The 11,932-nt window shown below is 38.4% G+C and overlaps 1 protein-coding gene across 1 annotated transcript; it reads left to right on the top strand.

Moving 5' to 3' along the window:
* The first annotated feature begins 2,951 nt into the window (after positions 1-2,951).
* Positions 2,952-9,202, top strand: LOC149834719 (uncharacterized). The gene is made up of 3 exons (XM_090011524.1): positions 2,952-3,156; positions 3,687-3,855; positions 5,485-9,202. Exons 1-3 carry the CDS (start codon positions 3,043-3,045, stop codon positions 9,081-9,083), a joined length of 3,882 nt encoding a protein of 1,293 aa, XP_089867650.1. The 5' UTR covers positions 2,952-3,042; the 3' UTR covers positions 9,084-9,202.
* The last annotated feature ends 2,730 nt before the right edge of the window (positions 9,203-11,932 follow it).

Below are 11,932 nucleotides of genomic sequence, written 5' to 3'. Positions count from 1 at the left end.
ATTTGTCTCAATGGTCGTAAACCTAAGGAAGGCGATAAAGAAAGCTCAAGTTGAAGCTCTTTAAGTTTATAGAGCTACTCAAACGGCTTTCCTTTGCATGGTCAATGCTAAAGATCAAATGGGCGTAATAGAAATAGATGAAGTTCTTTTCAATACGAAGGAGATGGATCCCTACTAAGCATCGTCTTTCAAGTACCTTCAACTCTCTATACATCACCGACAACCCTGGTGCGTGCGTCTGTTGAAAACAACCACCCTTCTCTAACCATCTGATCCAGAGGGCCAATTCTCCTTGAAGATTATTATTTGGTTCAAAATTTGATAGGGAGACAATACCTGAGAGTGTTCGTTCATGACAGGGGAGCCAGTGCAAAGGACTTCTTCGAGGTCACCCATCATTTTTCTCACCTCACGTGTGCTGATTTTTTTGCAAGCACCAGGATTTAAACTCTCGTCATTCTGCGGTTTTCAACTGTGATTCATAAAATTAAGGAGCAAGTGTAGATACTTATAGCAGTGATTAACAAGGTTGGAAGGTCGACTTACATGAAATAAAACTCCATTGGAAACCCACCTGTGAAGTGAAGTGCTTCTTGGGTGAGGAAGCTGTGATGGTTGGAGGTACCAATCATAGTCATGCCATTAGGGCTGAAAACTATCCAGAATGGAAGCTTTGCATCCCACCTGAAGATCCGTTGATCAAGTGACATCTTACCTCTTCAGCCAGTCGGGCGTCTGGTCTTGAACAACATTAATGGCTCGGAAGTCATTATTCAGAAAACAAATTGCTTCAAATGAGTTTTCTCATATATACATACACTCAGACGAACTGTCTTCGACCAAATTATCTGATGCTTCTAGCAGATGCACAAAAAATGTGCACACCACAGTAATCACTATAATGGATTTCATGCATGGAAATGATGAAGCACCGACTTGGGAGATCAACTACAATCTTTAGCAAGGATTCTTTGGCTAGTTGATTAGGAAATTCTCAAGGATGACATGAATTCTCCTAATCCAAACTCAAATACCCAAATGATTGAACTGATGGGGCTCACTCAAATGGGGCCTTTCTTATTTTTGGAGCTAAAAAAAAAGTTGTGCATGTTATTTTATGAAGCCCTTAAAGATGAAAGAAAGTATACCAAAGATTTGGTCTATTTTTGGGATGCATGACTCGATAAATAGGCTAGTCCAAAAAGAGCTTAAGAAGATTTAGCCTAACCCTTTAAAAGATTTTATCTAGGATTTATGTATGCATTTAAAAATATTTTGTGATTTGTGTCTTTACGAAGCCCCCCTAGCTTATATATATATATATATATATATATATATATATATATATATATATATATATATATATATATATATATGCCTTGTTTTTTGACGTGAAAGATATAAAAAATTAAGTTGAATCCTCTTTAACTTTCTCTAAAATCTCGCGTCCTCTCTATCTATCTCTCTAAGGATGTCCTTTTCTATCTCTATTTTTCGCAAGGGCTTGGCTCTCTTACTCTCACTTTGATAAACAAGACCTCTAGCAGTTGAAGCTGCTACCCAAGGTCTAACCCAACAAAATGTGTGTCAACTTGAGTCTTGGCGGTTTGCTTCTTCCCCAATCAAACCCTGCTGGATCTGACCTCTACCAACCAATCCCAACCTTTGTAGATGACCCCGTCTAAGTTCCCCTGGCCCAAATAAGCCAGTCAAGTTTGTTGCCTATCGTAAACCTAGGTGTGAACCTTCCCAAACTCAATTCAGCCCATCTTGAATTATGTCAAACTTAGAAATTCATTAGATTTCTTGAATTTACCATCGTGAAGGATTTAAGTATGATTTTTGGACCCAATATTTTTTAGGTTGTCTAGAACTAAACCCCAAAATTTCAGAATTTATAGAGTTTCTAGCTTTGAGAATTTTATTTTTCAATTCAGGTATGTCAGTGCTCAAACCCAGTCTGTCCTGCATAATTCTGAAATTATTTGTCACTCCCAAAAATCAAATCTTCTTGCTCTCGTGTTATTTAATCCTGAAATTTTAACCAAACCTAATTTAGGGTGTTCAGAATCATCCCTCAAAATTTGACTTGAGAATTTTGATTTTTCTCTCAAAACCTGTCAAAACTAAATACCCTGTCCACCCGAATTAGCCAACTTGGACTTTGACTCAACCAAACCAAATCTACCCCCTTTCCCATTTTTCAAACGAATCCCAAGCACACGTCACCACACCACTATTTTAAGGGTGCCAAATAGAGCCATAGTTTCACCATCGTGATAGAAATTTGGACCTAGCCAGGTCCAATCCTAACTAGACCAGTCTTATGAAAAATCCAAACTGTATCACTAAGTCATACAAACACACTTAAGAGTGTACCTGGATTCGGTCCAACCCAGTTGGGCTGTTTCTGGATCCTTGGTTTGGACTAGAGGTTTGAACCCTCTCAGATCCAACCCTATTCAGGAGAGGTGTGATCAACATGTTGGGTTTGGTTCGGACCCAGGTGGAACCAGACTTGGACTCTATTTTCAGGTATGGACCCAAATCTAATCGGGACAAATATAAGAGAAACCATAATCGGACCCGACAAGAACTACATGAACCAGACTCGGACCATAATATTTTTTATCATTTTTACATTAAAAAATTGTGGGTCTTAATCAGAACTCAGGTCGGGCCCGAGTTTGGTTTAAAATTTCACAAACTATACCCGCATCCATCGGACCTTTGGGTCTGAACCCGGGTCTTCTTATTTATCACCATACCCGGACCCTATAAGGTTTAGTTCGGGTCGGGTCCGGGTAAACCCGACCCGTTGACATCCCTTACCACCAAGTGTTTTTGTCTTTTCCCAACAGCGCCATGCTGTTCCTCCGTCTCAAGATGAACGGTTCAACAAAGCGTTGAATAAAGAAATATAACACAATTTCTAATGAATAAAAAACAGTAGAAAATTCCACTCTTCTTCTTCTGCCATTTCTTTCCCTCTCTCTCTCTCTCTCGTTTTGGTGAAGAAAAAAACTGAAGAGAAAGAAGAAGATGCTAGAGAAGATAGGGTTGCCTGCAAAACCCTCCCTTCGGGGCAACAATTGGGTGGCCGATGCCTCTCATTGTCAGGGATGCTCTTCCCAATTCACCATGTTCAATCGCAAGGTATTCCTTTTTTCTCCCAAATTTCCTTCTCTGATTTGGCGATCGAAATTCCGTCGATTTCTTGCCTCGATTTAGATCTTCACGGATGTAGTTATCGACACAAAGAAACGATTGGCATCACGCTTGATGCCGCGCAACGTCGGAATTAGTTGCAAAGTGTTAGAAATTTCGGTGTAGTTCATTTCGATTTGATTAATTTTCGTTTTGGATCAATGGATTTGATGAAATGCCTCCGGAAATTTAGAGTTCTTGAGAAACTTTTTTTTTCGTGTTGAATTTGTGTTTGATTCTAGGGTTTAGAAGATCATATTGGAGGGTGAATTGGGGAGGTTTGTTTTTCGAGTTTCGAACCATGTTGCATTTGTATTCTTCGTTAAATTAATCAGTGAATATCAGTAATTTGTGAATCTGGTTGAGTATTCAAATATTGATTATCCATTGGATGTTTGCTGTTCGCTGATCGATATTATTCGTTCAACGCATATGGATCATAGGGATCTTTCCTAGTTTTTATGTTTCTCTGGGTTCAGCATCATTGTCGCAGGTGTGGAGGCCTATTTTGCAATAGTTGCACCCAACAGAGAATGTATTTACGAGGGCAAGGAGATTCACCTGTGAGAATATGTGATCCTTGCAAAAAACTTGAGGAAGCTGCACGATTGGAGGCTCGACAAGGGCGCAGAAATAGAGCTGAAAAAGGTAAGTTGGTTGGCTTATGGAAGAACAAACAACCCGGAACCTACTCTGACTCTTATTGACTATTCAAGTTTTATCTCAAGAGTATCCAAATACATCATCCCATTCCATGAAATATGAGCATAAAGTATACAGAAGTGTCAATTGGCATCCATTCTTTGGAACTATTTTTCAGTAAATAGATTAGATGTAAGAGACTCATTTCACAATAAGTTGTAGATGTTATTTTTTCTCATATAAGTCATTCTCAGCGCCTTTATGGGTTTTAAGGAGCGGGCGTATGCACATTTTGGAAATAAAAAATTGTTAAAAGACTCAAATCCTTTGGTATGATTTATTTTTTAGCTTTTAGTATGTAGATACTGGCCATGAAGCTTTAATTATTGAATCACTTCCCAATGGCATGTTCTGGGTTCACTTAGATAATGAAGACCTGGTTCTAGATTATGTTTGAGGACAGATACAATGCAGTTCTATGCCAACATAATTGAAGACCTGGTTCTAGATATATCTGAGGGCAGATACAATGCAGTTCTATACAAACAGTATTGAGAGAATACAAGTAAAAGATCTGGATAAAACCATCCTTTTTTATGGTTTTATTCTTGAGAACAAAGAAAAATTTATGTCTGAAAAGAAAATTTCCATAACTGCTGATATATAAAAAATTTGGCACCTTTTAGATGCATGTTTTGAACTTTACATGAAGATTAATATTTGTCTTAATGAAAGCATGAACACTGAACAAAGTGGGTGACAAAATTTTCATTTCTCCACTTAATAATTTTTCTAATGAAAATTATGCTGGAATATGCTAGTACTCTGTTAGATGTTTAACTCTCTTTTTTTTCAAGCCATTGATGTTCTGTACGATTATTGCTTTTCAAGTGCATCTGTTCTTTTACATAATTCTTGGGACAGGATGATGCACTGTCACAGGGATACTTTAACTTATACCTGTGTTGCGTCCCCATATAAAACTATTTCTAATGAAAAACTGCAGCAAAACAGTGTGTCCATGTCCATTTGGGCATTTCCATGTGACATACGACGCACATTAGTTGTACTAAATCTGGAATTGTAATTGACATGAAGACAGGCATTCACATGCATGCATGCACATGGGCATGTATATGTATAGACTTGTACATCCTATTTATCACAAGGTTGCCAGACTAAAAAGCGGAAGCGGGAAACGATACGGGAAGCAGAAGCGAGAATCGATGCATTTTAAAATTTATAGGAAGCACGAAGCGAGGAATAAAAAAAGAAATTTAAGAATTGAATGGGAATTAAAATGAAACACAAATAAAAAGTGACTAATATCAAATTTCATGATTTTTTAGTGTAAGAATTAAATTTTTAACAAAATCTAAAAATGATGACTACCAATTTAGAGAAGCACATGGAAGTGAGTGAGAAGAGTGAGAGAAAGCACATAAAAAACATGAAAAGTTGAGTAAGAGAACATATAAGAAGAATAAATGAAGTGTGTGGAAAGCATAGGAGAAGCGTGGGGGAATCAAGGTTCTCATCAAGTTTCGAAAGCGAAGAGTATCGAGCTTCCAAAGCGAACTTCCCACCTAATCTAAGAAGCTTCCAGTAACTCTGATTTATCATGCATCTATGTAGGTGGGTCGAGACCAGCAGCAAAACCAGAGGATGAATTGGATATCATCATTGGTGCTGATAGAAAGCAGAACTTATTGTTGGATCAAGAATCTGTCGAGGATATGGTTTCTGATATTCAAAGATTTGCAACTGGTGCTTCTTCTTCTTCTTTTACACAGAAAATTGATGCTACGACTGATAAGGAAGATGATCCCCATGGAAACAGCTCTACTGGCATTAGCGTAGATGAAATGGAGTCATCTAGCCCAGAGGAATTGCGCAAGAGAGCTCAGGAAGAAAAGAAAAAGTTCACTATTCTAAAACATGAAGGAAAATCTGATGAAGCACTCTGTGCCTTTAAGCGAGGAAAGGAGTTTGAGAGACAAGCTGCATCATTAGAACTTACATTGCGGAAGAGCAGCAAAAAGCCTTCTTCTGTGCCCAGTTCCTTTAGCTCTGTTAAAAAAAGCGATCATCCCTTAAATTCTGCAAGAAAGAGCAAGTTAGATAAACAAGGTAAAGAAACAGATGACCTCACATCTGAACTAAAAGAAATTGGATGGTCTGAAGCAGATTTGCATGATGTGGATAAGAAGCCAGCGGCAATGACTTTGGAGGGTGAGCTGATTAGTCTTGTTGGGGAAATTTCTCAAAAGTCAACTCCCAACAAAAAAATGAATGGTGTTGATAAGTCCCAAGTAATGGCTCACAAAAGAAATGCTGTAAAGCTCAAACGTGAAGGCAGGTTTGCAGAGGCAAAAGAAGAACTAAAGAAGGCTAAAATCTTAGAGAAGGAACTAGAAGAGAAAGAGTTTTTGGGCCATGATGAAGAATCTGATGATGAAATAGCTGCTCTTATCCGTAGTATGAATGATGACAACCAAGAAGAAATGACCATGGATTTCGACAGTGATGCTGGCTTTAACTTAAGCTACATTACAGACCAGGGGGATGAGATTGCTATTGATGGTAATTTTGAGGCAACAGATGATGATATGAATGATCCAGAGATAGCTGCAGCCTTGAAGTCATTTGGATGGGAAGAAGAAGCTGAAAAAGAACTTGCTGTGCCACCTTCTTCTCTAAAGCATGAAGCACTAAGAAATGAAGTTCTTTCTCTGAAAAGAGAAGCACTGAAACTAAAACGGGAAGGAAATGTTGCAGCAGCTATGGAACAGCTAAAGAAAGCGAAGTTACTTGAGAAGGACCTTCAAGATGTTGAGTCTGAAGGTAGCTCCAACATCCAAAGGGAGACTGATGTATTAAAATCTTCAGAGGATGACCATGAACTCAGAGTTTATGCTGAAGCTACTAAAGCTGCAAAAGATCTTGGTCTCACACGGCCAACGAAAAGCAAATCAGAAATTCAGAAAGAGCTATTGGGATTAAAAAGGAAAGCCTTTGCACTTAGGAGGGAAGGAAGAATAGATGAAGCTGAAGAAGAGCTGAAGAAATGCAAAGGCTTAGAGATTCTACTAGATGATATTGAAAATGCTCCGAAAATGGCAACTGCTGTTGGAAAGGGCTTAGGCTTTGATGATAAGCATCATGGTGTTTCTGGGACTTCCGTGTTACCTGAGGAAGACACGGTAGAGGTGTCGGAACAAGATATGCATGATCCATCCTTATTATCAGTTCTTCACAGTCTAGGTTGGAAGGATGAACATGAGCAGTCTGTGAGTGGCCCACTGGAATCTTCTGAGAGAGTAAACCATTCAATGGGTCCTGGTAATCTCACTTCTGAACTGGAAGTCAAGGTACAACAAAGTAGAGCAGAAATTCAGAAGGAATTATTAGGGATCAAAAGGAGGTCTCTTGCCTTAAGGCGTCAAGGAAAGTTGGAGGAGGCAGAGGAAGAGCTAAAGAAAGCTAAGGTCTTGGAGGCTCAGATTGAAGCGATTGATTTCTCACAGGTGGACTCAAAAGTTGGTCTAGAAGGTCCAGAAGTCAGACACATGAAACAGGTCGACGCTGGACCTTCGGATGTGACTAAGCAGCAGAGAGGAGCTGGAAAAATTGGAGAAGAGATTAGCTCGTTTCCTGCAATGTTTCCACTATCAAAGAATGTGGGTTTGGGAGATGATTTGCTCTCAGGTGTGGAAGCTAAGGTACAGAGAAGTAGAGCAGAAATCCAGAAGGAACTATTAGGTATCAAAAGGAAGTCTCTTGCCTTGAGACGTCAAGGAAAATTCGATGAGGCAGAGGAAGAGTTAAAGAAAGCTAAAATCTTGGAGGCTCAAATTGAAGAGATTGATTCCTCAAAGCAGAGTCCTCCTGTGGATTCAAAAGCTAGTTTAGAAAATGGAGAACTCGGACACCCTGAAAGAAACCTGGCAACCGTAGCACCTGTAACCTCTCAACTTGAGCAACATGTATCTCAATCGGTTGCCAAGATACATGATTCATTTGAATTAAAGCATAAAGAAAGCTACAGTCATGTAGTGCCTGTGCCAGATTTATCTCAAGCAGCAAAGCTGTCTTACGTACCAGATTTACTAACAGGAGAGGGCTGGGGGGACGGTCATTTAGCTCTCAGGCAATCAGAAATAAACGGAAACCTTGCTTCTAGTCCTGAAGGTGGAATGTCATTTGTGCCACTGCTGCAAATCCCTGATGTTGATGCAACATGGAACCCTCTGAAGGGAAAAACAGATGCCAAGGCTGGGAATTTTTCTGGTGATAGGCCTGTTGCTAAAGAGCAAGAAAAAACACCGGGTACCTTTCAAAAGGTTCTATTTAATGAAGCTGAGAAAGAAGTAGAATCTTATGTTAATAATACGTCTCTTCAGAAGAAAACAAACCGAGTTACATCTCAAGAGGAGGTTCTGGCTCACAAAAGAAAAGCACTTGCTTTAAAAAGAGAGGGGAAGCTTGCAGAAGCCAGAGAAGAATTACGGCATGCCAAGATCTTAGAGAAAGCCCTGGAAGGTGGAGGAGAAGATAGTGTTGGCAATAATCCTGCATCCGTGTCTGATCCTGACAGCAAACAACATTTTCAGACGATTTTTAGCAAGCAAACTGTCAGTCTGCCCCTTGATTCTGCTTCCAGTCACACTTCAACGTATGTTGAAAGTAAACACCAAGGACAAGCTCACAAGCCAGTTTCTGCTCGAGATCGCTTCAAGTTGCAGCAAGAGACCCTTGCTCACAAGCGCCAAGCTTTGCAGCTAAGAAGAGAAGGTCGAATAGAGGAGTCTGAAAAGGAGCTTGAATTGGCAAAAACGCTAGAGAGTCAGCTGGAAGAATCAAGTGGTCATGACACACAGACCCAAACTCCTCTTGGCGGTGCAGAGGCAACAGATGATGTGGTTGTTGAGGATCTTCTTGATCCTCAACTTCTGTCAGCTCTGCAGGCAATAGGCTTGCCGGGCCTTGAACTTCATGCACCAGCCCAACAAAGGCAAGAAGCTAAAGGTAAGGTTACAACGAGGCAGCAAACTAGTTCTAATGTTGGCTCTAGTAAAAATCCAAATCAAGAAAGAGCCCAGCTGGAAGAGCAGATTAAAGCAGAAAAGGTGCAGGCTCTTAACCTGAAACGAGCTGGAAAACAAGCTGAAGCAATGGATGTGCTTCGGCGGGCTAAGCTGTTGGAGAAAAAGCTTAATGCATTATCTTCTTAGTAATTAAATGCCAATTTGGGCTTTTTTTTTTCCTTTCCCCATAGATGTTCTTATATCTACGGTAACAGATTGAAAGTGTGATTTGTAAGTTGAGTTATAGATATATTCAATTATGAATGGTATCTGCACATGATTGTTGTCAATTCTATTTCAGATCATTCGATCAGGATTGTCCTGTATGTCTACAACCTGATGTGAACATGTTCTGTTCCCAAATTTTTGAAAGAAAACTGTTTTGGTTGAACTTTAGATGATTGTCATCTTTAAGGGACCTCTTATTTCACATCTGGTGTTCATGAATGAGATAAAGAGCAATCTTCATCTGTTATGCATGAGGCCAGTTGAACTGTCTTCGACATACATTGTTGATCATGAGCTCATGATTTGCCTTACTGTAGGAAATCTTTGAAGTGCATGTTAAATGCTTGCTGCTGTAGAAATCTCACATCGATTAGCGTGCTGCGTTGACTCGCGGCTGTGGGGAAGTGTCGCGTGTGACTTGCATGGGGGACTTTCTTTTTCTTTTTAGAGAATGCTTCGGCCTTGCCGCAAAGGAAGCATATATGATACAATCCCCAAATATTGGTAATATTTCAAATAGCACAGTTTTATCATGGCATTTTCAAAAGCCAATACAACCTCCAAATTTTGCAATATTTTCAAAGCACGGCTTATTTCAAAATATCAAAACAATTCTTTTAATTTTTTATGTTTTTATATTTTTATTTTCATTTCTATATAATTTTCTGTATTTTTTGATATTATATGCACTGATAATTTCAAGAGAAAAACAAATTTCTATGCTGTTTTTCCCTCAGCAAGGAATCCGGATATGGATGTTCGTGACATTGATCAAGGCGTAACCTGCCTCACCATTAGCATCATCTTGTAAGGCGATCATCCCTTCCTCTTTCTCAATTACATACTGCAGAAGGCAGCTGCATAAATTGCAGGATGAAAGATTAGAGCCAAGAATCTCTCTCTCTCTCACTAAGGTGCCCACGTGTGTCCAATGTTACGATTTTATGGTGAGTTAGAGTTTTTTTTCGTTTCTTTTGTTTTATATATTTGTTAATGATTAAGTATGCCAACATTTTCTAGATATTTTTCAGTTTAACACTAGATTTTTACTTGCCAAGATCCTGACACAGACGAGTTTTACAATAGAAGCTTACTCGTCAATTGTTAACAAAATGATGAAACAACAGTTTGAAATGGTAGAATAACACCATCTTTTACCAGGTTTGGGTCATGCTCAGGGTCTATTGCTCATGGTCCTCTAGTTCTGAATTGAGAGCAGAAATTCAGGCAACCTGATCAATTGACTTCCTTTTGGGGTTGAAAATATGGTCGAGGTGCATTGGTTCTAAGCATTTTTTTTTTAAAGGCAAGCTGGGGTTAGGCATACCCCTACCAGATATCACTTAAGCCCCATCTGGCAGAGGGATTCGAACCTGGGCCTTCAGCTTGGCACGTGACCCCGTGGGATACCACCTCAGTATTTGTTCTAAGCATCTTGAATGCACTAAAGTCTAAAGATCAGAATTAAAAGGCAGGACTGTCAATGGGTCGAGTATCTGACCCTTCAGGTTGTACCAAAACCCGCACAAAACAGTAGTTGGTGGATTCAGGTGTTGTCTGGCCAAGACAATGAAATCTCAAACCTGGAGTCACATACTCTGAGGAGCTTGTTCTCACCAAAAAGACATAAAATACGGAAAATGATTGTACTATAGGACAAATATGATGCATTTTCTTAAATGCTCTACAATTTTCACTATTCTCATGTTCAAAATCGCAAATATCTTGTTTAAAAGAAGACCTTTTTACCCTTTACACGTGATTTCCTAAATATATGTGAATTTCTTTTCAAATATGTGATCGTATTTTGCAAAACAGTCACTGTTCTCGTATATGTATCTCTTTGATCAGATGTCAAAAACTAATGTTTTTATTATCGTTGAAAAGTTGAGATATAGGCCAACAACTTCCCTGTTTTGAGTCAGAACCAAAAACCCCTTTAGGGTTCCCGTTTCTACATTCTAAAATCAAAATAAAAGCATGCTCTATAAACTGGAACAGGTGTGGTGGCTCTTTTTCTGTCTGTTCTATGATATTTTCAACCACGTGCGTTGAAAATCAAGAAAAATAAAAAAATGAAAGAGATAGATCAAGACGTTAACTTTTCAATGCCACCAAGATCACATTGCTCTCATGAGTGATTGAAGAGAAACATCATCTAGAAGATAGACTATTTGGTTGTTCCAGTTTGCAGAACATGTTTCTATTCCGGTTTTAAAATTAAAAAATGAGAACTCTAGAGGGGTTTTTGACTTTGACTCAAAACAGTAAAATTATAAGCCTATGTTTTAGCTTTCCAACGACTATAAAAACGTAGGTTTTCGATGTCGGAGCAGAGAGATATAGACTTGAGAACATAAACTCTTCTGCAGAAAATATATATACAATTTTCGCATATATTTTCTGTTTGCATATATATTTTCTGCAATTTTTTTTAAATATATGTGATTTTTCTCTTATATATGCGATTTTTATCCTAAACATGCGATTTTCTCCTAAATATATGTGATTTTTCTCCTATATATGTGATTCTCTTAAATATATATAATTTTTCTCTTAAATATGATTTTTTTCCTAAATATATATGATTATTTTCTTTATATGCGATTTTCTCTCAAATATGTGATTTTTCTCATAAATATGTTATTTTTGAATATATTTTTTGTGATTTCTTAAATATATACGAAGTTTCTCCTATATATGCAGTTTTTTCCTAAATATATGCAAAGTTTCTCTTATATATGAGATTTTTCGTTCTTGAAAATCAT

The sequence above is a fragment of the Nuphar pumila genome, chromosome 6 (genome assembly GCF_984573655.1).
Source record: "Nuphar pumila chromosome 6, dmNupPumi1.hap1.1, whole genome shotgun sequence".
Taxonomy (NCBI): domain Eukaryota; kingdom Viridiplantae; phylum Streptophyta; class Magnoliopsida; order Nymphaeales; family Nymphaeaceae; genus Nuphar; species Nuphar pumila.
Note: the sequence above shows the minus strand (reverse complement) of the source record. Positions and strands in the feature narration are given on the sequence as shown.